Raw genomic sequence first — 27,514 nt, forward strand, 5'->3', positions numbered from 1 at the left:
AGGAAGTAATGGAAAACGCTTTCCAGTATGTATAGGATGTTTAGGATCCAGTTAGACCAGTCAGAATATCTCAGCTGCTGCGACTTTAATTTGAACATTTCCTTTATCACTCACTCCCAATTCTCTATGAATTTATACCATGTTCAGTTCAAGCTTGTATTTACTATTCAGGCAGTCAAACTTGTAGATGTCGTAACCGTCTTGGACTTTTTAGTAACCCACGCCTCGGTCAGACAGCATTTCTTTATTTATTAGAAGAAGAAAGTACAGGCATTAAAAATAATCTAAATTACAACAATTAAGATTTAAAAACATTAATAACGGATAGGTTTTTTCCTTGTTCAGTTCACAAACAACCATGTCCTGATTCTGCATGCCATGTTGCTGGGTTTTTTTCCATTTCTGTGCAGATACCTCCTCTGAGTGTCCTGGGCAATCACGTTGTTCATTCCCCATTGAAATCTGGTTTGTTATCCTCCTTACCGGACCTCTTGTTTACTCCACTGAAGTACTTCTCTCTGAAGGCATTGTGTCTCTGGTAGGGGCTGAAGCATGAGTCCACCAGATGAGTCAAGCTGTCGAGTTCCTGCGGAGACACAAATGCGTGGATGATCACATTGGTCTTACTTAACCTTACTGTCCAAAATACCGTTTGCTTCCCCAAATGAGAATAACCTAAGAAATTTTTAAAATATTTCGCCAAATTACTCAGTGAAATTCTGAAATAGCTGTATTTCATTTTCATCCTCCATCTTTTTGACAAACAAGACTTCATACAGCTTCCAAATATTGATTTTCCCCTCAATTTTGCACCTTGTTAAAGATTGTTTCAGGAAAAATGAAAGAAATATATATATATATATAAAAGCTGCAGCCTCTCTGTGCCATCCTCTTTGCTTTGGTATGTTGAAAGAGATACATGTTAAAAGTTCCCTTTGTCTGGTCAATGAAGCATCTCCCATGTCAGTACCATATGAGCGTCACATGATTTGCACACTATGTCCACATAAGCACATAACAACAGGACAGCGTAGATTAGCAATGTACATAAACTGTTATGAACCGACTCAGTTAAACAGTTTGTTTTGGCTGTAAGGTGACGGTCAACAGAGGGATGAGCGGACGAAGAGGAATAATGAGGTGAGCCGAGTTGAAAGTGATGACACCTATACTGGGCCTGTGATTTGTCAGAAACACCTCTTTTGCTTGCTCATGCTGCCGACAACTTGGAGACGACGCTGAAAACGTAACCACGACTGCAAACGAATAAGGATAGGGAGACATGTCTACACACAACTGAGAACGGCGGAAGCAACCACCCAGCCTCTGCCAACAGTCATACATGTGAAGACTTGCATACATTCAGTGTTAAAAAATAAATGGACAAATACGTAATTTATGGCCACTAAAACATGACGTCACATATCAGAAAGAAAATGTGATGAAACATTTATAGTCACTTGGCCCGTCCAGTTACCGTCAAAATGCTAAAAGCAGTGCCAACACATGTGCCATGAGCAAACGCTCACATTCAAGTGTTCACATGCAGTCCCATCTAAGAGCCGTGAGGCAGGTGAGGACTTCTTAAAAAAGGATTTAAAAAAAAAGTCAGACTTCCACATAAGATCAACCAAATGTGCATCTGTTCGTGTCATACAAGCGCATTTATGGGAGCAATTTGGGGCTTTGAAATGGAATGTATGTCAGATCCCGAGATTGTTTTCCATATGATGTGTGATTACACCATTTAGAGCTCCAGTATAAAAGAAATGAGCCAATCACAGCCAGATGGTGAGGATTTACTCCAGACATACAGAGACACCATCGCAGCCAATGAGATGACATGTGAGAAAGCCTACACATAAGCACACGCAACACTCATGAACATGACACACACTTATGTGGTTACATATACAACAGCGATTTCAGGAACCGCACATAAAACTTGAAAGCGCATTCACACACATGCTTTCATTTTACCAAATCATATCTGTGTCGCTGTTCGTGCTCAGAAATCGACAAATAGTAAACAAATTCTGCAGCTCACAGAGTCGTAGTGCGCACGTCATTTATCACTGAACGCTACACACAACGCTTTGCCTAAAACAGTATCCTGAACCGGTTGTGGGTGAATACTGTTTGGGGTGATTCATCTGCTCCTTCACTGTTAAAAAGTGCTGAGAAGCATGTGACCACACCTGAGGCTCCTTGATCTTCTCCATGGTGATCAGGCGCCGTGAGGTGTGGCTGGATAGCATCTGCTCACAGTTACTGATGAGCCGGAGACATGGATGTAGAGGTATCATCTGCTCAGAGTACCTGAAAGAGACACGCTTTCTATGAGACAAAATCACGAAGCACAGCTACAGACCTGCACAGCTTTTAAAAACCTTTCTCTTTTCAGTGCAGCGTAACGACAGCAAATGTGGAAAAAGTGTCTGACCTGACAGTTTCACCTGCTGGCTCTGTCATCACCAGCCAGGTGAGGTTAGAGGTTAGCTATTAAAAGAGGATGGTGCATGTGTTTGCATATTTGAATCAGTGGCACTTTCTCTTCACCATCAGTCCCGCTCAAAGCCAGATTTACATGTCCCCGTTTATTTGCTGTGTTACCATAGTGCCGATGCAGCTGGGTGAGGATCGCCTGCTGTCTGTCAGGAGTTATTTATGGCGAGCCTTACCTGCTAAGCTACTAGACATCTGAACAGAGGCAGGGATGGCCTTTCAACTTAAGGGATTGGTTTTCCTTTAGAGTCACTCATTTTTTTCAAAAACATGCTCATACAAAATACTCACTGGTAGGAATGCTGATTGATACAAAAATCCAAATCATGATTATATTAGCCTTTACATTAGCTTTGATAAATAGCTTGAACTTTAAAAAAGCAATTAACAGCAATAATAACAATAATATAATAACTTATTTAGTTATGTGCCTTATGACATGAATTTTAAGACCACCTTCCTCCTTCTGGTCACTCCTAAAGCCAATACCATTACTTGAATAGATCAATAAGATATTGGCATGCGGGGCCATGCAGAGACAGACAACCACACACACACACACACACAACGGAGAATTTGGAGGAATCAATTCACCTAAATTGCACTTTTTTTGGAGGTGGGAGGAAACCGGGGAACCCGGAAAGAACCCACGCAGACGCAGGGTGCGCTAACCACTACACCACCGTACCGCCCCACTATTAACTCGAATTCATCAAATATATTTTTAATTCTATTATTTGAGCCTTAAACCATAAGGTTCACATTTCACAGCATCCAAGATCTGATGTTGAAACAGTGAACAGGTTCTCGGGTTGCTGTGGCTGCTTGGGGTGATCTGGGGGGTCATGTTGCCATCGTTGGGTCCGGGATGGCTGCCCCGTTCTTAGGTGGAGGTTTCACGCATGCCAGGTCCACCACTCCAGCACCTATTAAAACTCGTTTAGAGAGTCAACCCCGCACACAGATCTCTGAGTCAGTGGAGGTTGCTGGGTCAGTGTTTGTGGCTCTCACTATGCTCGCTCTCTTTTTCCTCAGATCTGAGAACTTGGTGATCCATACTTCCCTCTAGAGACGGATGTGAACCTGGTGTATTGGGACAACTCTTGGTGATGATTGGATGGAAGGGGTAAAATTAAGGCGCACAAATAAATCCATTGCACTCTCTTTTCAGAACACTGTGTATTTGTCACTTTTTGTTTGTCCATGTTGTATGTTCACTGCGGTGTGCACAGCCCTCTACGGCGGTAAGCAGGTAATAAAACTAATAAAATATGAATAAGCTAGTCTGCCAAGAGGGCAGGTGACGGTCACAATCACTATAAGAAAATTGCATCGAACTCTAACAGTGACTGACGTTGTGTACGTTGTCACTGTTGAGCACAAATGCAGACAAGGTATAGAGAAAAAAAAAGAAAAAAAAAGAAACAGTGAACAGTTGGACCTCTAAATGACATTCATGAAAATGTCCACAGACTTTAAGTGAAATGAAAACATGGCTCATGCATACTCAACAACATGCGTATCAGCTTACTCCCGACAGTGAGCCACTCGGCTTCTATACTTCACATGTTTATCTTGTAATTAGGTGACTTTATGGCTGTGATGAATGACGTTCCATCATCTGTCTTCTTGATAGTTTTTCCTTCTTTCATTTAGTCTTTAATGGGACAAAGGAAATAGTTCAAAGGGCTCCGTCTGGTTTATGCTCTGTTTTCTGCTGACAAGACTTGTCACCTGTCAACACACACACACACAAACCTTATTCTCACGAAACAAACAAGCACACATACACATTCCCACTGTTTCTATCATAGCCATGGATGCAGATACACACATATGTGGGGGTGACAGAAACCGGATATCTCCCCTGTTGAGCCCCAGATTAGGCTCAGGAGACAGGCTACGTCTGGACTTACACACACAGACATGCATATCCAAAAAACACACATGCAATTGTACACACACACACACACACACACACACACAGAGAGGTCAACTTGCAGACCGCAGAGACATATAGTTCACATATCTGACTCGCCTGGCCTCGGACGTTTATTTTGGCTCAGAGCTCTGACAGGCACCGAGTCAAGCACCAGTAGATGAGTAGCAAAGACAAATGTGTGAACATGATGACATACATGTATGTACGGACTCATACAGGCGACCACACACACATTTATAAATATCTACAGACGCATCCACACACACACACACAAATCCAGGGTTTTGCCAAGGTATGACTGAACATGTTCTCATATACACTTATTCACGTACATACATCCTAAAACCCAGACGATGCAGGATGACCTCATCTCCGGCCCAGCCTTATAATCAGTGACCCCAGCTCTGCAGGGGGTTTTCCTCCCCAAATGCCTGCTTCTGTAACCGTCAGTTGTGGTTCATACGCTTCCAGTCAAACATCTGCACTGTGAGGCAGCACTTCTCTTTCTTTTAGTGTGCAAAACATTTAACAACGCTCAAGTGTGTTTCAGTAGAGCCATCTAAAAGAGACAACATATAAAGGCTTGTCAGTTGCGGTTACCTCAGGACGCCTGTATATAATGCTGTAAAACACGGTCATTCATGCAGGTGGTTCCACATGCAGGACAGTATTTTATAGGAACAGGAATGGAATAGCGCTACAAGGGGAAAACTGAGCGCTTGAAATATCTTCGTGGAAACGGCTTTTGTGTAACCGGCCTACTGGGCTCCGGCTGAAACACCCAACAACAAACTTTGGGTTTTAAAAGCATTCAGCAGCTCATTAACTCATTCGTCCAAATCCATAATTAGACATTTCTTATGCATGTATTGTATTACATTTGCACGTACATATTTTAATTTGCAAAGATATTAAATTACATATGCCTATTAAATTGCATAAACTGGAATCATTTTTTTTTACATTATAATAATACTTTATTCAATTTGGTTTATTATTTGACAGGATTTAAATCTAGTGATCATGAAGAGCAGTTCTGTGGAATGAGTCTGCCCCCTGTTGATACAAATTGTTACTGAACAACAGAACGGCAACATTTGGTCAAAAATTAAAAGTCCTCAATCTGACTGTGTGAAGACAACGCAAGTATTTCAGTAATTTATAAATTTGCACAAATCAAGGCACACTTAAAAATGACGGTTTTTAGAAGGCTCCTTACTCACTCTGGTCTGTAGATTGGCAGCCAATAGACCAGCCTCCCTCTCATTACCAGGTGGTGGGCAGAGAAGTTCAGCAGATCTGTGAAGATGTCGCTCAGGTAGTACACCTGTGAGACGGGGACGTGAGACTCTACGTAGCTGGAGAGGAGGATCAAACAAACAGTCTTAGACCAAAGAAAAAGTAGACTGATTTAAAAATTTAAAGCTTGAAAGGCACTACTAGGCCAAGTGGGCCTACAAATTCAGCAGATCAAATTATTATTTTCTCCACTGTCTACACACACACACCTAATAAATAAATACAAAATTAGAGTATCATAAAAAGTTTAATATTCTTTGTCACTAATTTCAGATAGTGAAACCCACATATTACATTCATTACACAGTGAAATATTTCAAGTCCTTATTTCTTGAAATTTTGATGATTATGGCTAACAAGACTGTGGAAACTTCTCTGGTTCAGGAGTGGCTTGACACGAGGAATGTGGCATTTGTAGCCCATGTCTAAGTGTATAATAGCTCTTTGTGTTCTGACTGCAGCCTCAAGCCACCTCAAGGCTGCGGTCATCCCTTTGGTGACTTACCCTCCTTGTGGAAGGTGTCGGTGACTGTCTTCTGGACATCCGTCATTTAGCAGGCTTCCCCATGATTGTGTCTCCTACTCACCCAAACTGAGAGACCATTTAAAGGCTCAAGAAACCTTTGCAGGTGTTTTGAGTTAATTAGCTGATTCGGGTGTGACCAGTGACTTTCTGATATTACAACTTTTTCACAATATTGTAATTTCCTGAGACACTGAATTTTCATAATAAAGTGAAAATTCAGTTTCATTCATTGAAAATGTTAAGAAATAAAAGGCTTGAAATATAGGTTTCGCTTTCTGAAATGAGTGACAAACAATATTGAACTTTTTCATGATATTTGAATTTTTTGTCTGTAAATAAGTCTGAAGATTATCTCCTGTATTTACCTGCCATCAAGAGGTTTCACAACATCTTTGCAGGACCCTGTTCTCCTGGTGGACTCACGGATACCATATGGAGCTGGCATCAGAGGGAAAACACTACATTCATTGCATAACTGACATTATTTTATCTTCACACCTTGCAGGACTTCAATATTAACAGTGGTATGTTAAGAATTCCGTAAGGACCTACGATCAGTAATGATGGCATCAAACAGAGCGGTCTGCCTCCACACATGCTTGGATGCATCAGACACCAGGACATCTAAATACATCTTTTCTGCTCCATACTGACGCAGGTTGGCTCTGATATTCTCATCAGGTCCTCGCCATTTATGGTTTTTGCGGCTTGATCTACCTGAAAGACAAATGAAATTTACCTTCAGAAACTTTGAATAGAATCAGATATCGAGAGCGGCCATTGCTGAGCCCTTCCATTATTTAGAAACCTAAACCAATATTGGAGCAGTTAAAGACTTCAAAAGGATAGGATAAGGCCTAAGTCCTCAACTATAAGACTGTATATTATATATCATTAAAGTTGATTAGACGAAAGCTACCTTTCCCATGGATGGTATTGTAATCAATATCTGCTCCACAGACATAGGCTCTGAAATGAGAACATGCTACTAAAAGGCTTCCTGAAACAAAAACAAACATTATTACTGAAACTACATACCGACACAGATTTACCTAAATTACTGCATGCGCCAGGATTGTCTCACCAGTGCCAACAAATGGGTCAAAGACTAGGTCATTCTCTTTGACCCGAGCATGGTTGGCCATAATGAATGAGAGTCCAGCATCCATACTGGTGTTCCCTATGAAGTGTCTGTTCTTCACACTGTGAGAGCAAATCAGGTCACGCTGTCCATCCGCTATCTGGTGCAGGAGTGTGTAAAGATGAAAAGCGTTGACTTACAGATCACTATTATTAGTCAAATATAAACAACCAAATGGGTCTCACCCATCGTCCAAAATAGATGTAGTTCGGATGTTCGGGGATGTTGTTTGGGTCTGTGCCGTAATCTTCCAATAAAGAGAAGATATGCTGAGGGCTCTTCAGACTCACCGTGCCTTTAAATGGAAGGTACTCCAAAGCCTGATGAGACATTAGAGAGCATGACAAGTGTTCAAAAATCAATATACAACACACACATGAACCCTGTTCAACTTTATTGTTATTACACAAGTACAAGGTAACAAAATGCAGTTTAGCATCTAACCAGAATTACAATTAATAGATTGTAATATACAGGTTAAAAAGATGTATAGTATACAGATTTGGTGCTATGAGGATTCTATACAGCTAGACATAATATATGGGTTTCTAAGGATGGATATGGACAAAATATACAGATTGTGTAGACAAATCTAAGGATTATATTTGAATATACATATAATAGAATATACATAATTATATTGCTCTCTCTCTCACACACACACACGCACAAACATAAAATACTCACATCAATCTTTTTGATCCTGTCAGGAAACGCTAGAGTCTTGTTGAAAGTGTAGACATTAATTCTGTACGTTGACCCATTGATCATAAATGGTGACTGCGGGTGAATGTAGAGAAAGAACACAAACAGGATTGAGTACTATCAACTTGTATTCTTTATCTTCCATATATTATAATTATGAGCCATAGTGTCATATGTTAAACCATATTCTCAGATGGGCAGTTCAAGAGGGATGTTCTGAGTTCACTGTGTGTTGGTCCATGGCCCCATAGTTCAAAAGCAGACCTGACAGCACAATGTCATGAGCTACAGCTAAATGTCAAGCATTTCACATTTGGTAGGTCAATCCAGCTTTACAGAGACAATTCCATCCCTGACCGTCCAGCAAAGTAAAAACACTTACTTGGCACAAACAGATCTGGCCATAATACTGCGGACATCTTCCTCAGACAAACCATCCAGACACCAGAAAGGAGACTATAAAGAAAAGATCGAGCAGCAGCCAAATCATTAAAAAAGAACATTATTAAATCAGCGAAATTACTTTCCAACCTTTTCATTGAAGTTTTCATTAGGCTGGAATGGTTTTCCTCTGAGTGCCAGCAAAGCTTTAATCTCCTGCAAGTATGAGTACAGAAATATGGATGACTTTCAATGTACTGTAATGAAAAGCATATACACACAAAAAGAGCTTGAAGGGACTGAAGAAGAGCAATTTATTAAATTTTCATAAAGCTGGAGGACGAAAGATAAATGAGAAAATAGTCAAATTTTGTAGCATTAAAGGCTGGATAGGCAAGGTATTACTTTTCCAGTCAAAACAATCAAATATCAGTATATAATAATAAAAAAAAAACAAAGAAAGAACTAGGGGATAATAACGTTTTTTCTTATTCTAATCTGGGATATTCCGTTTAACGATTCCTTGTGTAAAAAGGCTATCACAGGAGTACAATATAGTAGATTTAAAGGCAAGGGAAGACAGCTAGCTGATTAAGTCTGTCATGTAAATTGAATAAGGTGTACAAATATGTATACTGATCCTTCTCTCATCAGAGGATTCACTGCTGGACATACATGTGTGATTAAAAATCGGCCAGAACTCATTAAAATGTGAATTACTCATTCAATTAGAGTTTGCAGAGATGAGGTTGAAATATCTGTGTCCTTATCATATAGTAAAACAACAAGCAATCCCTCACATGAACAGAACCGAGACTTAATATTATGCTACTGTTTGAATTAGCGCATGCAGCTAACGTAACATGAAATTAAAAATTCACAAAGAAGAAATTCATAGAAAATGCGAGCAGATTTTTTTTAAGGTTACCGGCAACCTGAATTCCAGATTATCTTGGGCGAGATGTAGTAAATACTTGAAGCATGAGCGACTATTGATGGTCGCCATTTTTGTTGCGGATAGAAGACACGTCCGTCTTGAAACACTGGGCTCGGACACAGAGTACCGCCTGCCGATTACACTACTATAAAAGTAAAATAATGTTTTATTATTTTATATGCGCACATATATACATGTAATTGTATGTATTACCAAAATGATAACATATAAACAACCTTTTTGTTGTCAAACCTATCTAATTAATTTGCATATGAGTGTTTGTATAATCTCTGAAACTCTACGATATCCTGTCTGGACAGTGATTGGCTGTACAGATCTTCACGAACAGTTCATTGGGTGAGACAGATGTCCGTCAGTATATTTATCCCGGTGTGCCCGGAGGCATCCGCGCTCTCTCGCTGCTGCTCGCAGTGTGTCTGTTGGAGTTTATCTGCCGGGCTTGTTTGCACTTTGACTACAATGAAACATTATTGCAGGCGAAGACAAGATCCAGTCATTGTTTAACGCGTAAGTTGTGTCATGTCTGCTCTAAAAGTTGGCCTTGACGATGATGCAAAGGAAGAAGTAAGTTTTTAAACTACTAAGCATCAGGGAACTTTGCTTTTGTGTGCAAATAGGCACGAATTAATTACAAAACCACATTGCCTAGTTTATATAAGAGGACAGCAATAATTATGTCAAATGTTATGTCTGTCTTTAAAAATATCAAAATATTATATTGGTAATTTTAAGTAGTAATTATAAAGTGATGTAAACACTAACGTCTCAAAATTAATTGCAACTTTGTAACACTGAAGACATTTAAAGTTATCAAATGTTCTTGTCAGAGACAGCGGCGGCCAGCCTGAGAACTACCGTCATGGAAACAGATAAGATCCCTGCTGCCACTCGCTTAAATGAGGACGCTGCAGTGTGCACTGCATCTGTGAAAGGCCTAAAGGAGAACTGGCAGAAGTGGTCTAATGAGCGCCAGGAGTATCAGAAGCACAACCCCTTCAGTCATGATTCCAGACCCAGTGTGGTGGTCCCTCAGTGGCGGCAGGACGACTACGGGAGGCCTATATATGGTTCCCTGACAGAGCAGCGGGGGAAGGATGCTCAGACACACATCAGCAGAGAGGTTCAAGAGCTGTGTGATGTTATAAAGGACATTGGAGTTCCTCGATACACACACGACAACTCTGGGAAAGTGATCACTGTGAAATTTGGTAAATTGTTTGAGCATTATGTGACTATCTCCAACAAACTTGTGGGGATTCTTCTCCGAGCGAGGAAGCAGAGGCTAATTGACTTTGATGGTGAGATGTTGTGGCAGGGGCAGGATGACCATGTAGTCATTAGTCTGTTGCAATGAAAGTCAGATTAGCGTGGCCGTGCACACCGTGGAAGATGCACAACATGCAGTGGGCAGTGCAGAGGAGCAGTGGGATTGCACCGTTTATGTTTGAATCCTGTAAAAACACTTGAATTTACTTGCATTAACAATAATCTCATCAGCAAATGATTTAACCAGTAAAACACAAGATAAAGGATGCTGACAAAAAAAAATTGGAATTGAATTGTCAGTTTATGAAAAGAAATACAATCATGAGAGCAAGCAAAACAATATATGCATGCCTGTGTATATCGATCATAATGAGCTAGATCATTTCCTGAACTATGTTTTAATCCAGGGGAAGTAGAACAGTGAACAGCAGCAGTCCGAGGCTAATGAGATTGAGGGGGACACGAGGCTTCCATCAGCGGAGGATTCGGTGATGTCGAAGGAACCTGATCGGGCTTGGAGCGCTTCAGAGCATACGTTACTCCCTGCTTTGTAATTCAGGAAGCCACAATGCCGTTGAAAACGCGGTGTTATATTGTCTGTATCACAATTAAAACTATTTTAATGGAGAGGGAACTTTGTCGTAACTGATCGTGCCTTATATCTGCCATATTTGATGCCGTTAAAAGGTCATCGTAACCCATATTGTCTTTCAAAAGGCAGTAGTTTGATGAATTAGAAAATGCTGCTTATGAGACAAACAAGAGTCCTGCCTGTTTTTCCGTAGGACACTTGTGAGCTGTAAACATGGGCTGGTGAATTTAAAATAGAAGAATTTAAAAATAGTGACTGGGAGAGAGACAGGGTAAACCAATATCTAACTCAGTACATTGGAAACACACTGACGAGCAGCAATTAATTATTTATTCTAGAATTCAACTCAAAGTGCACACAATTAAATACAGTACAGGCAGTACAATTTACTGTCATCCCAAATATAGCTGATATACCCTAGGAATACATGACAGCTGTCTCATGTTAGGCCTCAGAATTACACATTCATTTTTCTGACTAAGTCGTACAAGAATTTCATGCATAAAACATCAGTTCCGCATCGCATCAAGGCAGTCCGACTCGCTCCATGAAGTACAAGCAAATCCATTTTATTCTGGCAGATTAATGGAGCTTATATGAATTCCTTCTGTAACAATTATCTTACCGTAGGTAAAATACTAAAGCAATCGCATGACATGCATCAAGTTGGAAGAAACATTTGGCTCCCAATTTATAAAGTGCCTGCTTCAAAAATAAGACATTAACTTTGACCAGACAGTCAGCAGATCAGTGTATGTGTGTAAATCAGCAGGAAGGTGGGGGTCTCAGTCTCCTCGATAAAAATCAGATGAGAACTGGATCCAAACAGATCAGCTGGTCTCTCCTTTGGAACTCAGATGCTCTATCAGTTGGTCTGCCTGCAACACATTAACATTTGGACAGAACAGAATTTAGACTGATGGCATCATGAAAGGGAATGAGACTACAGTCGGGCGTCGGCTTCGATGAAATGGATTCATCTTTATCAATTATTCCATTCCATTTCTATATATATATATATTAATTATATAAATAAAAAGGTGCTTACTGTTATAAACCAATAGGAGTTGAGTCTATAGAAGAAGCGCGATATGAAGCCCATTTGGCTGACTGGTGCGAGGACATGAAGGTGGAGGTGTGTGACAGAGCAGAACGGGGGCCAATGAAAACCAAACCTGCAGAGAAAAAAAATCTTCAGCTCCACAACAGGAATGAAACGCGTGAATAATATGATTCCAGTCATTCAGAATACAGATGTGCTTCAGGTAAAGTGGAATATTTAAACAACATTATGAACATTTACGTAAAGACTGGAAACCTATTTGTATTTTTCCTTTCATTTCATTAATTATATTAATAGCTTTTCTCCTCATACCCATTGTTGCCTTAAAAACAGACAAATGCACAGGAGGAATTAACACGGTAACCGGTATGTTGTAAAATCCTAATTAGTCAATAACTACCCAATACTTTAAAGATGCACTAATCCAGTTTCCATCAGTACAATATATGAAACTGACTGCGGCTCACCTGACATCACTGAGATCCGTTATGTCGTTTTTCTGAAGGATCACCTTCCCTGTCTCGACCATCCGCTTCACTGGATGAACCCCCCAAAAGAAAGAAAATAAATGGTACAATCTCTTTATTAAAACAATCAGCAGAAGATAGAAGCTTTGGTTCATAAGGTGAAAAATAAATGACCGACACAAACTGATCACAGCAAAAAAAAAAAAAAAAAAACTTTAAAGTGCTACGGGGACAAGTACCGTAGTAAGGTTTGTAGTTCAGCCTTACCTAGAGGGACGTGTTCTTTACTGAGTGATTTGCAGTTCCCAACATGTTTGTTTGGGACGACCAGATAATGGTGGGGAGCTCCAGGCCGGATGTCTCTGAAACATGACATCTCCTCATCCTGCAGCAGAGACAGATAAATCGGCAAATACAAATTAATAAAACGTCTGGAGTAGAAGGGTAAATGTGCATGGATGGCAGTGGTTACTTTCGTGACTGGAAAAATGAAACAATAATTGTTCCATGTTATTTACGCCACAAATGTAATCATTTAACCCCAAACTCTCTTCGGCACATTATCATGTTTTTCAGAGTATAACTTGACAAAGCAATGTCACACCATTGTCTACAATCTGCACAATTAACTCACTGAATACAAGCTGGATAGTTAAATTATTTGTGTAACATTAACTACACAATGTTGTCACACAACCAGCGTAAACGCTGATCGTATCATGCTAACGTTAGCTAGCTAGCTAGCTTACACTGATTATGTAATTTGGACCAGATTCTCACGCAGTGTAGAAGCTCCGTTTCAATTTCATGGTTCACAACTTTGCAGAAAGTGCATTTTCTGTTGTATCCTACAGCCGCCACGCTGCCCGTTCCGGAGATATCGTTGTTAGGAGCTTGTGTGGCCTCGACTCCTGCCATAATGTCACAAACACCGGAACTAATAGTCCAGTCCGAGTCAGTCGATCCCAGAGATCATCGAATTTAAAAGGGGAAACAGAACGATTGTCGAGCTCGCTTGAAAGCATACAGAACTGTCACTAGAGGGGGATGTGATTGTGTGTAATGGATTTATATTACTAATTACTTGAATAACATTTGTTAAATGTACACCCGTTTTATTTTTATATGAATCCAATAAAGCAATTTTACTTTTCTATCTCCATGAATTGAATAATAGCTCTGACCTCGTTCAGCTCATTAACCTGCCACACGTTAAGCTCCTGTAATTTTTATTTTCTACATTAAAGGCTTCAAATATTGATCAGTCACTGTTTTAATGAAAAGTAGCACAAATGTAAAAGAGCCCCTACCTGCCTACTAGAGCACCATACCCCTCAAAACTTCCTGTGGCTTTGTTCTTTTCCTGTGGTACATCACGTGCGTCATAACATCTAACCTCTAGTTTCTCTTGAAACAGTTTTTTTTATCACAAACAGAATACTCCCCAAACCTTTCTCATTAAATATACAGTCCATCCTTTCCCACTTATACACAAATATGAAAATAGTATAAAAATGACAACTTGTGATGCAGTAGAGGAGACCTATTTTGCTTTCAAACATGCTTTACCAATTGGTTCATGTTGTATGATTATTCAAATGAACATACATTTCAGAATAAAACCTATCATTATAGCATTAATATATTTATACATGTGTTTATTACATTTATACATTATACAATAATTGTATTATACGTAACATTAATGCACTATGTGCATATTTTCAATTTCGTATTGATCACTGTTGCTGATAGAATTTTCCTCTGGGATTAATAAAATATTCTGATTCTGATATCAGCAGATTACATAGTAAATATTTAAAAAGAGTCCCTTCGGTCAGGTATCAACCCATCCCACCTGAGAAAAACATTAAAAGGTTGTATGCGTCTTAATATGTACTTTACATATTAATACCACAATGTTCAAATAACAAAATATATATTTTTTTGTGTGTAACAAAAACAGAGATGGCGATAATCATTTATAAAATAAAATAGAACTTCAGGGAAAGTCAAAATTTTAATGTGGTTCTGCACAACAACATTGGCAGTGCCAGCACTGCCAGGTAGAATCTGTTTTACAAATAAACATAAGGAAATGTTAAACAACCAGTCAGACATAATCAACATGAAAATGCTTTGCTTTCCTATTCATTTTTTTTATAAAACATTTAAATATGTAAAAAATATCTGAACTATCATCTTGAGCCTTTCTAAAAAAAATATTGCCCATTTATTCATCCATCCATCTATTCATCCATTCTTTTCAACTGCTTACCCGGGACCGGGTTGTATGTCAATTTTAAGGAAGTGACAGTTCACAGTTGAGTTCTCTTCCTCTTCAGCGGCACATCTCATGATAATAAGTTATTTATAAAGCAATAGTTTAAAAAAGTAGAACGTTTCTAGCAATTATCTTTTAATATTAAATGGATTGGTCTTCAGCTCCAGCTGCAGAGAGCAGCAGAGCAATAAGACTCCAGACAGGGCATTATCCAGAGTTTTACTATACATTAATTCGGAAACTAAACAAGCTTGCACACACACACACACACACAATATATATATATATCGTAAACTCATTATAAAACTTAAACACATTTGGATGTCAGACAGAATATAAAACACGTTCTCCTTATATCCAGACTGTGCTTATAGTTTCTACAGACGTTTTTATCTGTGTAGGGTTTAAAGCTTTAAATCTGAGTTACTGGCTTTGCTCTAGGCTATTGCTGCATAGCCAGCAGTTTAAAGCAACTGGGAGAGCATCTGCAAGATTTGATGCATCTCAAAGCCCATCCTAAGAACTCCAAGACCAGCTTTCATACTGTATGGGCAGTATGAAAGCAGAATAATACTGATCCTGATGCACTGATGCTTGAAACAGCTCCTTGAAGTTTTGTTACTCCACGAAGGACAGCAGTACTTTTTAACCGTATCTTGTCAGATGTTCTCCATCAGTTCTGTACAGTCCAGACTTCAAGGTATTGTATGAAGAAATCTTCTTGTGAAGAGAGTGATTTATTGTGGAAGGTGGGACAGGGAAAGCTTGAACCGCGGTATAGATCAGAATCAAGCCACAGGCCAAACCCGCCCCTGCAGCTAAACACACACACACAAAAATAATCACTTGAAAGTGAAACATTTTGAAAGTTGTTCATGTTCATATCAGATAACAAATGCAGTAACCACCCATATCAACAGCTACCATTTACAGTCTGTAATTACATAACGGTCGTGCTTTTTTACAACTTAATGACAACACATTAGCGACGGGAAATCAGTGATTATATTACTTACCCTCCTCCACCAAACTGCAGAGACTGTAGATTGCCGCTCACAAAGTAGGAGTTCTCCCCGCTCCACCTGTATGCCTATGAAAACACCCAAAGAGACACATGAGAAATGTACGTACTCTAAATGCATGAAATTCATACATCACAAAATGTTTCACAGCCATTCAGTGACGTGCAGTCAGGGGAGGCCGTCAACAGTTTTGGATTATTTTTCATTTAAAATCACTGAATTTTCATATTTATCATTCAAATACAGAACAGACGCGCAGTGAGACCGTAATGCTGTCTCTCTGTATGTCGCTATTTATGATACAGTGGTACCTCTACTTACGAATTTAATCCGTTCTGGGAGTAGCTTCGTAACGTGAAAACTTCGTAAGTAGAGACGCATTTTGAATGTAAATGCACTAATCCGTTCCAAGCCCCGCAAAAGTATTGTAACGGTTCATGTTTTAGGAGTGTTCATTATTCCTACGCTGCAGAGAGTCCGCAAAGGCATCCAGGGAGGAGGGGCGGTGTGTGTGTGGGGGTGCCGCGAGGAGGAGGAGGAGAACGGGAGAGCTGCGGGAGCTACGCAGCTCTCCCGTTCTCCTCCTCCTCGCGGCACCCACACACACAGAGAGTTACCCGTCGTGTGCTTATTCCAGCGTCCGACGGACGCTACATTATGATATTTTTTTTAAATATTAATCTACCTGTTAGCTGTTACTTTTTGTCCTCTTTGTTTACTGGTCCTTTGCGGTGTTTTCTGCCTCGCGTTTCTTGAAAAACTGATCCGATGACGTCTGCTTTTGCCGGCTTTTGACAATCCGCCGGAAATGTGCGAGGCAGACGTCATCATAATGAGCAATAGCCCGACTTGTCAACACTTTTTCCGGGTGACACGAGGGGGACACGAATAGCGTGCTGGGATACACGCATACGCAACGGGTTGCCAGGCAGATTTTAGGCGATAGCCAATGGCAGAGCAGCTACGAGCAGCTATTTTTGACTTCGTAGCCTGAAACGCCTCCGTAACGAGAGGCAATATTTTCCCATTCAGATACTTCGTAACCTGAAACTTACGGATGTAGGGACATTCGTAAGCTGAGGTACTACTGTACTTCGTAACCTGAAACTTTCGGATGTAGGGACATTCGTAAGCTGAGGTACTACTGTACAGTAATACTTCAACATACGGGTGCTTTGGCATACGAGTGTTCCAAGACGAGAGCAAAACTGTGAGCAAACTTTTGCTTTGAGACACTAGCAACTTCCAGATGCTGACGCTAAATGGCCGAGCGCTGCTTCACTCGTTCAATTCAGGTATTCACCACCTTCCGTACTCGTTTCCTGCGCGTCTCCCGTATTGCGTTTCCATTATTTATGTGATTTTGGCTGCATCTGTGAGAATTTCTTATAAGTGATGGGCCCAAACAAAGCGAGTGGTAAGGATGGAGGTGGGAAGAATGACGCATGACGATGACGATGGAGATGAAGCATTAAATTATTGATCAACACGACCGTGGTGTCCGTAAGTGATTTGGCACGGCAGTACGAGTGGAGAACATCGACGATATGTACAATCCTTAAACAGAAGGATGCTGTCAAGAACACAAAGCCTTCCAAACGCACAACTACAGGTATTATGTCTAAGTATATGTAAGTCTACGTGTAAGGTACAATTACGGTATAAAGTGTGTACGGTACTGTCCAACTCCCCCCACTCCTCCAGTGCACTGCACACCACTGCTACCGTCTGTCTCAAAGTTAATCTCATAATAAACTCACATTTTATATTTCATTAATACTGTATATTTCTTATTAGATAATTGTGTGTGTGTCTATATTGCAATTAAAAAAAAATGTTTTACGTTGTTATTAGCGTTGGTTTGAGTGTTTTAGACGGCCAGAACAGATTAACTTGTTTTCAGTAATTTTATATGGGAAAAATGTATTTCTACTTACGAATGTCCCTACATCCGAAATTTTCAGGTTACGAAGTTTCTGAATGGGAAAATATTGCCTCTCGTTACGGAGGCGTTTCAGGCTACGAAGTCATAAATAGCTGCTCGTAGCTGCTCTGCCATTGGCTATCGCCTAAAATCTGCCTGGCAACCCGTTGCGTATGCGTGTATCCCAGCACGCTATTCGTGTCCCCCTCGTGTCACCCGGAAAAAGTGTTGACAAGTCGGGCTATTGCTCATTATGATGACGTCTGCCTCGCACATTTCCGACGGATTGTCAAAAGCCGGCAAAAGCAGACGTCATCGGATCAGTTTTTCAAGAAACGCGAGGCAGAAAACACCGCAAAGGACCAGTAAACAAAGAGGACAAAAAGTAACAGCTAACAGGTAGATTAATATTTAAAAAAAATATCATAATGTAGCGTCCGTCGGACGCTGGAATAAGCACACGACGGGTAACTCTCTGTGTGTGTGGGTGCCGCGAGGAGGAGGAGGAGAACGGGAGAGCTGCGGGAGCTACGCAGCTCTCCCGTTCTCCTCCTCCTCCTCGCGGCACCCACACACACACACCGCCCCTCCTCCCTGGATGCCTTTGCGGACTCTCTGCAGCGTAGGAATAATGAACACTCCTAAAACATGAACCGTTACAATACTTTTGCGGGGCTTGGAACGGATTAGTGCATTTACATTCAAAATGCGTCTCTACTTACGAAGTTTTCACGTTACGAAGCTAGTCCCGGAACGGATTAAATTCGTAAGCTGAGGTACCACTGTATGAGCGATTTGAGTTATGAACTCGGTCCAGGAACGAATTGTACTTGTATGTCAAGATATTACTGTAGTTATGTGAACCAAATTATCACAGTTCAGCTGATGCAGTGATTCAGTGTTTTTTGTCAACGACTGTATATGTGTAACGTGTTTCTTGTGCTGAGTGATTATGAAACGGCTTAGACCAAGGCACCAGGTGAGGCACACAATTTTTGAGCCTCATAGTAGGGGGCGCTGTGATCCCAGGAACTCATAGACGACAGAGCTGTAGCTTACTCTGTTTATTTGACATTTAAAAGTGAAGCTATATAAGAAAAACTTCAATAAACAAATTATCAATATTTCTGTACCGAAAGAGCGGCGCATGAACTTTATGTATAATTAAGACAAGACCATAATGTTTTTTAACTTTTTTTTATGAAATGTGATTTTCTGCTAAAGAATAAACATAATTCTAACATTACCTGAAACTCGGGGTTGAAGCTGAAAAGGAAGGTTTCTCCTGTGCCATAGCAATGCTTACTAACTCTGAAGGTCTCGGAGGAAAACGCCCCAAACACCTGTAGAGACACATAGGAGTGACGTCTATGCTCATGAAAGCTGACGAAATCTGTGTCCTGACAAGGCCTGGAGAGTTGTGATAAAAATGCAAACCTTTTTGTGCATGTCTTTGATGACCAACAGCACAGGGCTGTCCAGCTCAGCCATCTTCCTGTACAGAGTCTTCAGGCTGCTCCCGTGGACAGCTGTGCCGTAAACCAGCTGCCAGGGATTACCCTGTGTCCTCGCTGGCAAGTGAGCTGCAAGCTGTTGAGATAGGCAGGTGTTCATTCTAATCACAACTCATTGAGGCAAAAGTTTGCTGAGTCTAATCTTGAAAATGATGCATTATCTTACGCTCTTTAGTTGGTGGTGATCCAGCAGCTGGGTGTGACCGTCCAGGATGGGAAGAGCATGGTTAGCCTTGTTCTGGTACTCGGGCTCCTCTACCTCAGAGTCCTCAGAACTACACAGGCTCGGGCGGCGCTTGGCATCTTTCACTGTGATAATCTGTAAATACAAGCCACAACAAGTCAGTGAGAGTTCTTCCTTTTCACACGCTTACATAGAGAGTTGCAGCTCTGTGAATTTCCTGTGTATTTTATAGGTCAGTGGTCTGAGCGACTCATTTCTAGACATCACACTCGGTGCAGTGAAAAAGCAAACGTTGCCACAGTCGCAAGATGCAGGTGGGAAAAATGCATTAACGCAAGTGAAATGTTTGCTGGATTTCTGGATGACAACCTCGTAGGAAAGGTGGATGACCAAGTGATGAAAAGAAACATTTTTACTGCCACAGTAAAGTATAGTTGCCCATTTGTGCTTTCCCCATCAGCACACCTACCTGAACATACGGCTCCTTGCAGTCATTGGCAAAATAATGCACTTTAATATTCTCCGGAAGCAGCTTCATAGCTCCGAATGTCTCCCGATGCACTCTACAGTACCACATGTGATGAAATGCTACCATCTGGGTTTCTTTCACTCTGTGTGTTTTGAAATGTTATTGGCTGAACACTTGAATGGGGGCGGGTTCTCATTGGGTAGTTCTGATACCAGACAGTTTCTTTTCTCACGAAACAGGAAAGTGAAGTTTATGTCATGTTGGGCGGGTAGTAAAAGAGAGGGAGGATGTCCGTATATGGAAACAATGGGTTTTCCCACATGCTCCAGGATAACTGCCAAGCTTGGTGCCTCACTGACAGTAAGCCAGGGTTATTATATCAGCTCTTTATCCATGAGGTTTAAATTGTGTTTTACTTAAATTATCCCAACTAAATGTTAACTTGCACAGAAAGCTTTTTGATACATTATGTGTTTGTTTGTGAAAACCTTACCTCCCAACTTTTAGCAACACGGTCGCCGGAGTTACTGAGGAGCTTGTTGATCACAGCCACCCTGTCGCTGTCAACCACCAGATAGCGCTTCTCATGTTTGTCTCCAACGATGTAGCGGAGCTTGTTATTTTTCTTATTTCCCTTGGTGTAGATTTCTGGCGACCATTGCACAAAGAAGGTGTAGAGATGGTCGACCCTGCAGAAGCAAAATGAAAAAGTACATTACTTTACTGACAGATACTCAAGGTATATTGTTTATTCATTTATGAATGAATAGATTCTAATTTTAAAAGCACATTCCTTGAAACACTAAACTCATAATGTGACTCAATATGTAATGTTAGACGATTGGCCCAACCATGAGGAAAAGAGATTGTTGCATGAGGGCTACTGTGCCATACTAATGGTGAGACATGCTGGGACTTGAGTAGTTGGATCACTTTTAATTTCTTCAGCATTAATCATGCTCGACTGATGGTATCCAAGAATGCCAGAGGATATCTGGAACCTCCTTGGGAGTTGTCTTGCTTTCTTTTACAGTTTCTCAAAGTAAAACTCTTTCTGGGCAGTTCCATAATGAATCCCAGGAAGTGAATGTACACCAAATTATACCCCACCCCCACAGCTCCCTTCCCCTATCAAAGCTACTACATACTCAAATGAGTCAGATATAATAAAAAGAAAATCAGCCAAGTCCTTCCAGTTTATTTGCACATGTAATTTAGACAATCGCATTTATGAGGCTTGAGCCCTTGTTAAAAAATATCTATATGTTCCCTTCTCTTTGTTTGATTTAGTTAACACAAGCAAACCAAAAAATAAATCCAGATAACAGTAAACAGTTCAGTTCAATAATAGTCACAAGTATGTTGAGGATTAAATTCACTTACTCTCCGACACTGTATGCAACTCCCATAGCTGACAACAGCAGATTGTAGCGATGGCTAACTAAGGATAAGGAGAGAGGAGGCGCTATGGCAGATCAGTGATGAAGCAGCATGTCCACTCTGATTCTATGCCATCGCCGGTCTTTATACCAGAGGATCATTCGCTGCCCTTTTGGCTGTAAATCCTTCCTTTCTCTCGTAACTGCTCTAAATGGCCAGCACCTATTCACACAAGGGATTTCACAATGGTGCCTGAAAGCCAAATGTGGTCACACATTAACTTGACCTGCTCTGGGTCCATGTTCTTACATTTGGCTCCAGTTCAGACAGCTACTGTGTCAGATTGGTGGATCAGAGGCTAAATGAGGTGGCTCGACAAGCAGAGTCTGTCGGTTTGGTTGTCTTTTCATTATTACTTCCTGGCTGCGTATCTGCCTTTCAATCTTCCCACATATTTGGGTCTCCTCATTCCATTAGTGCTGAAAATCATATTTCCACCTCAGTGAATTCTGAAACATTTATACTTATCTTAAGTGTCTCCCCCTTTAGCTTCATCATGACATCTGAGGGGAAATATGTCTCGTTTTTATTCTCTATACTACAACATCATAATGCCTCTCTTCATTAAGACAAAAGTATATGTTAGGTTTCAAAATAGAATGAATTGTATGAAATATATGAATGTAACAGTGTAAGGTACTTGCATTAAAGGCAATAAAACCATTCTTAATACACTGCTGTTAGATGAATTAAATCATTCTGACACAACTGAGACAGAATAACAAGCGTATTGTTTTTACCATTGATGGGAAGTGAGACCTGATATGTAGGAAGTTTGAGAGATACATACATAGAAGTGTCACACCAGATACAAAGATAAGCGCCAGTTCTTTTGATTGAATCAGCTCTAACCCAACCAGTTAAGTATAAAGTACAGGATCAGTTACATTTCTGTAAATATGAAGCTAGACCAGGAACCAGTTAGCATCTATTTGTGTACAGCCTGTAAACAGAGGTAAGAGCAAGATGGATACAACTTTACGTCACATTATGTCTTTTGTTTAATCAATCCAGAAGGTGAGAAGTACGGTATAAGTTTTATTGGGGGTATTCAAGAAGTAACGTATCTCATAATGACATTATTGCTTTGAGATAAGAGTGTTTATTAACTCTGACATAGATTAACATCTGACAATAAAAAAAAAATCATTTTCATTTTATTGATACCTGCCAAATCTTCCATCTGGCATTAGTATGATTTAAGCTTTTATCATACTGGTATAGGGGGGAAATGTCCTGTTTGTATTTGTTTAAGTCAATTACAGTCATCGCAGATGTCTCCACAGCAATGATGTATTTGCCAAATAGTAATATATGGATAGTTAAGAAGAACTGCAGTAGAAATAATCCACCAGATTTAACCTTGTGCCCATTTCTTTGAGAAACTAATAGATAGTAAGCCAATTCATTTCCAGTGTTTGGCCGTTACTCGTCTGTACTAATGCTACTAGTGCTTGAATTATACTTAATTACACAATGATTCAGTGAACCACATTGACTGAACATTAAGTGAGGCTGAGTTCTATTTATGAGAGCTACATCAGTAACAGCTAAGTTTTTACAGTCTTGATTCTACTTCAGCAGGTACCAGAGCTCAAACACAAGTCTGATCATGTTCCAGTGAGACTACAAGATTCCGGTCAAGTCAAAGCCTATTTATGCAACGTGTTTTACATAATGTGGCAATGCAACCAGAGTGAAGATGCAGCTGATAAGAATGTTCAAGATCATTATATAAATTCAGTATATCAAAACAGGCAAAAGACAGACACACACACACACATGCACACGCAAACTTGTCCATACAAAGGCTGTTGTGAAACATTTTACCTGCTTTAAAAGACAAAGACCTCTTAGTGATTATGAGGAATGCTTTTTTTTCCCCACACCCTTGCCAAGCATTCTTGCAACTATACTTGTAACTATTATTTCATACAATCAGTCCCAGATGTAGGAAAATCAGTGCAGGGTTACAATGTGTTGGTCTTTGTAAAGGTTCATGCAGCTGCATTCTAAACCAACTTTTGCTGCTGCTGCATGGGGGATGCTGGTGAATCGACTGTTTCAGTATTCTAGTGTTTTTTTGTTACAAATACATGCATTCATTTCTTTTATATAAAGCTAAAGAAAAGCAGGGTGAAATCTCTTTGCGAGATGATCAATATATATTTTCTAATTTACGTCACCATACGTAATCGCCTCACATTTCACTCTGGGGTCATCAGTCATGGTTTTCTTAAGCAAGAGAAATAGAATGAGGGAGATCAATTTTAAACTGGGGCAGTCTGACACAAAGGCAGGATCAATAGGTAAACACATGGGCCCACAGAGATACACACTTCAAAACTCAGATATGGACTCAAAGACAGCAGACAAGCATGCTCTCATTACTCATACAGCACATGCACACCTGATGCAGGCTTTGGTGGTACTCCTACACAAATGCACACAAATAAGACTTGTCAGGAAGTAAGAAGAATTTGTGTGTGTGTTTTATATAAACAAGGTAGCAACAGCAAATTATATCCGCATGGATGGGGGAACCAATTTCTCAGAAGGTTTTGGTATCTCTCGTTTGGCCCTTATAATATTATTGCATACGAAAGTGAAATAATGATGATGAAACACGTTGGAAATTGTAAAATTGACCCCAAAGCCCAGAAGATAAACATTAAATCTAACTTTTAACAGTTTGTGATTATTTATAGACAAATGTGTGCCTCTGTAACTCTGAAAGGGAAGTAATTTTTTTTATCATGATATATGTGGTATAATTTAATTTAAGATGAAGGCTTTCATTTCAGCAGATTCGGATGAAATCTAAATACTTAGATTATTATGTGTTGTGTGAGTACAGAACAAACTGGATTGGCGGTGTACATGCCTCTGCTACGGCTGAACAAACTGTTCACCTTATATCCGTTAACCTTGTCTGACCCAGGCCGCATCCCTTCACAGGGTTCTTGGATGTTGTTTCAGCTGTTTTGTAAAAAGGGAAAATGTGGAAAAAATTGGATTGCCTTCTTCATACATACTCAACAACTTTCACAAAAATCGTACAACCGACCAGGAGGTCATCTTTGGATCTGGCCTGATTTGATCTGTAATAAATAGATAATAGATAAGTTATGACTAGAGATGTCCCGATCCGATCACGTGATCGGAAATCGGGCCTGATGATGTGCTTGCATACTCGATCGGAATTGGACGTTACCTTCTGATCAGGACATATATATATATGGATAGTTATTTTCATGACCTTTTATCAGATCTGGAGTTACGTGGTGGCACAGAGTGAGCCCACTCTACTTTTTTCCCCCTGATGATTGCGGCTTGTTGCAGTCTTGTTGCCTCACCAGGATTTACAGGAATCAGACAGATTCCTGTAAATCCTGGAGACAATGATGCCTGTAAAACCAGCTCTGTCCATGCACGCTTCTAACCAGAGAGGGAGGGAAAAAACAAGACGTGTTCATTTCCCTGCATTCAACACGCACACACACACACACACACAGTAACAAGACATGCGGTGCAATCATTTCTCCTTAGACACATTAGGTCTTGTTTGCTCCTGCAGCTATTTAGTTTCTGGCAGATGGAATGTTGTGCAATTTACAGATGCCAGTTGGGCTACAACATATATTTGCAAATAGCGAATGCACTGCAAGACTAATTGTGCATGAGTAAGCTGAAAGAAAACAGTGGCTTTTCATAAATCTATAGCCAGGGTCGCTATCAGTGGTAGATAAAGATTGATGCTATTGTTATTGGTTCTGTAGTGATTTCAGATGCCTTGTAGGCCCCTGCGTCTTCATGCGTCATGTCCTTGCGGGAAGGTAAATTATTTGTCGTTGTGATTTTTTTTAATCCTCCCTGCCGGTCACGGGTCTGCTGGAGCGGGGAGAGGCGGGACACACCCCGGATGAGACGCCAGGTGATTGTGGGGTCACAATGAAAGCCAAACAACCATGCACACACCTATGGACAATTTAGCGTGTCCAATTCGCCTAAACTGTATCTTTTTGGAGGTGGGGGTGGAGAACCCAAAGACAACCCACGCAGACATAGGGAGAACATACAAACTCTGCACAGAAAGGAATCGAACTCAGAACCTTCTTGATGTGAGGGCCTACAGTTGCACAACAAAGTAGCAGGAAGAAATAGAAAAACTGCACAAGCGTCTACTCTGCAGCTATCCGGTGATCCAATGGGGACGTGTAGACTGTAGAGAGGGCAGAGCAGAGAGGCGTTGTGAGGGGCATCCTGCCCTCCAGGGAGACAGGGAGTCGGTGCCGTTGTATCAGCTGCTTGAACAAGTTGCGAAACAATCAGCAGCAGGCAGGCAGACGCAGAACGGAGCGGTGCAGGCGTGATAGAAGGCACGACGAGACAAGGCTTATTTACATAACACACTTCAATAATGGACGAGAAAAGGGGGGCACAAAAACAAAACAAAAGGAGAAAGGGGGAGTAGAAAAAAAATCTGAAATGTCTCAATGTGTAGATACAGCTTCCTGGGGCAGACTGACAGAAGCGAGGCTGCCATCGGCCCTCCTGACCACCCCCGACATTCACTCGCTCCCTACATTCACGCTACTATGTCAACTAGAGCATGAAACCAAACAGATTTGAATTTTTTAGCCCCTGCTTGAATTATATTTAATTACACAATGATTCATTCAACTTTATCTTACTCTACAGCAGTGTGCCTTTCTGGAGTCATGAAGCAGTTCAGAGCTCCTTCAAAGTGACACAACTCCATGCTGAACTTTGCAGAGGCATTGATTTCTGGCCATCCAAAAGTCCAGTAATCGTTTTCCTCAGTTCCAACAAATGCATGCATTTGCGCACATATTCTATAAGTGTGTGTGTGTGTGGATACCTCTTTTATTTTAGTTGCCTTTGTCTTCGTTGTGTGTGTGCTATGTAACCCTCCTCTGTTTGTGTGTCCATGTACAGTATGCCCATTTTAAATCAAAAAAGCTGTCTGTTCAGCTGTCATATATAGAGATGTATACGTGTGTGTGTGTGTGTACTGTTCAGTTGCATTTAAATTCAGTGACAGAGAAAAAGTGCAAATACATTTTAACCAAGCATGGCTTTGCTTTTTCAGTATACATTTTTTTTTTAACTTGTAAGATTATTTAAAATTCCAGCTACTGAGTTTTTCTGTGATTTAATTAAAAGTTCAGCTCTGGATACGACCATTTCTTTTTGCCTGCATGCTGGAAAGTCAAGTTGCAGAGCTCACAATACCTGGTTTAGGCTCTCTTCTGTCACAGGCTTTGCTTTTTAAATGAAGCAATATACAGCAGCCTCCAAATATACAAGTCATACCACAGGACTGTAACAGTATGACTACCGTATATAGCCTCAATATCCTTCCTGTCGTTATGTCTTATTCTCTCTGTTCCAGTTACAGTCCCACCAGGGATAAACTGCTTACGGGGTACTTTGTTCACAGACACATTTACCGGCCATTTATTGACACTCTGGTATGTTTCAGTCTGCAGTAAAGGACAAGTTAAAGCCTGATGATACTGGGAGAGTTCTGACTCTGCTGTGTCGGTCAGGGTCAGTGATGGTTTGGGGAGAAAACGGCTTCCATTGACCCACATACAGAACACAATTCAGTGTGGAATACAGAGGTTATAAGAGAGCCTAGCGGATCACTTGAGAATTGTCAGAAGCATCTAAAATGGGACTTCCTCTGCATCTTGGGGAAATTTTAGTGGTTACAGACCATGGGAACAATTTCTCATTAGAGTCCACATTGTAAAATGCACGAAGGACTTTCAACGGAAACAAGACTGCAAGGGCTTTTTTGAAATG

The 27,514-nt window shown here is 40.5% G+C and overlaps 4 protein-coding genes across 5 annotated transcripts; 1 reads left to right on the plus strand and 3 right to left on the minus strand.

Moving 5' to 3' along the window:
- Positions 1-273: 273 nt before the first annotated feature.
- trmt11 (tRNA methyltransferase 11 homolog) lies at positions 274-9,505 on the minus strand. Its single transcript, XM_068760094.1, has 13 exons — positions 9,428-9,505; positions 8,650-8,715; positions 8,501-8,574; positions 8,301-8,382; positions 8,101-8,193; positions 7,599-7,733; positions 7,357-7,513; positions 7,192-7,272; positions 6,825-6,989; positions 6,638-6,710; positions 5,671-5,805; positions 2,199-2,319; positions 274-586 (listed from the first exon to the last, which is right to left on the minus strand). Exons 1-13 carry the CDS (start codon positions 9,503-9,505, stop codon positions 446-448), a joined length of 1,401 nt encoding a protein of 466 aa, XP_068616195.1. The 3' UTR covers positions 274-445.
- A 405-nt stretch (positions 9,506-9,910) lies between these two features.
- On the plus strand, positions 9,911-11,345 carry si:dkey-29b11.3 (actin-binding Rho-activating protein-like). 2 transcript variants are annotated; one of them, XM_068760554.1, is made up of 2 exons: positions 9,911-9,964; positions 10,285-11,345. In XM_068760554.1, exon 2 carries the CDS (start codon positions 10,317-10,319, stop codon positions 10,809-10,811), a length of 495 nt encoding a protein of 164 aa, XP_068616655.1. In that variant the 5' UTR covers positions 9,911-9,964; positions 10,285-10,316; the 3' UTR covers positions 10,812-11,345. The 2 variants fall into 2 exon arrangements, with proteins under 2 accessions (XP_068616655.1, XP_068616654.1); XM_068760553.1 differs by having other exon boundaries at positions 9,920-10,021.
- Positions 11,346-11,637: 292 nt separating this feature from the next.
- hint3 (histidine triad nucleotide binding protein 3) lies at positions 11,638-13,782 on the minus strand. Its single transcript, XM_068760277.1, has 5 exons — positions 13,626-13,782; positions 13,113-13,230; positions 12,846-12,915; positions 12,364-12,490; positions 11,638-12,193 (listed from the first exon to the last, which is right to left on the minus strand). Exons 1-5 carry the CDS (start codon positions 13,761-13,763, stop codon positions 12,146-12,148), a joined length of 501 nt encoding a protein of 166 aa, XP_068616378.1. The 5' UTR covers positions 13,764-13,782; the 3' UTR covers positions 11,638-12,145.
- A 1,092-nt stretch (positions 13,783-14,874) lies between these two features.
- On the minus strand, positions 14,875-21,651 carry ncoa7a (nuclear receptor coactivator 7a). The gene is made up of 8 exons (XM_068758747.1): positions 21,626-21,651; positions 20,736-20,931; positions 20,243-20,323; positions 19,756-19,908; positions 19,513-19,665; positions 19,323-19,418; positions 16,146-16,219; positions 14,875-15,941 (listed from the first exon to the last, which is right to left on the minus strand). Exons 1-8 carry the CDS (start codon positions 21,649-21,651, stop codon positions 15,803-15,805), a joined length of 918 nt encoding a protein of 305 aa, XP_068614848.1. The 3' UTR covers positions 14,875-15,802.
- Between the last annotated feature and the right edge of the window lie 5,863 nt (positions 21,652-27,514).

The sequence above is a fragment of the Brachionichthys hirsutus genome, chromosome 3 (assembly GCF_040956055.1).
Source record: "Brachionichthys hirsutus isolate HB-005 chromosome 3, CSIRO-AGI_Bhir_v1, whole genome shotgun sequence".
Taxonomy (NCBI): domain Eukaryota; kingdom Metazoa; phylum Chordata; class Actinopteri; order Lophiiformes; family Brachionichthyidae; genus Brachionichthys; species Brachionichthys hirsutus.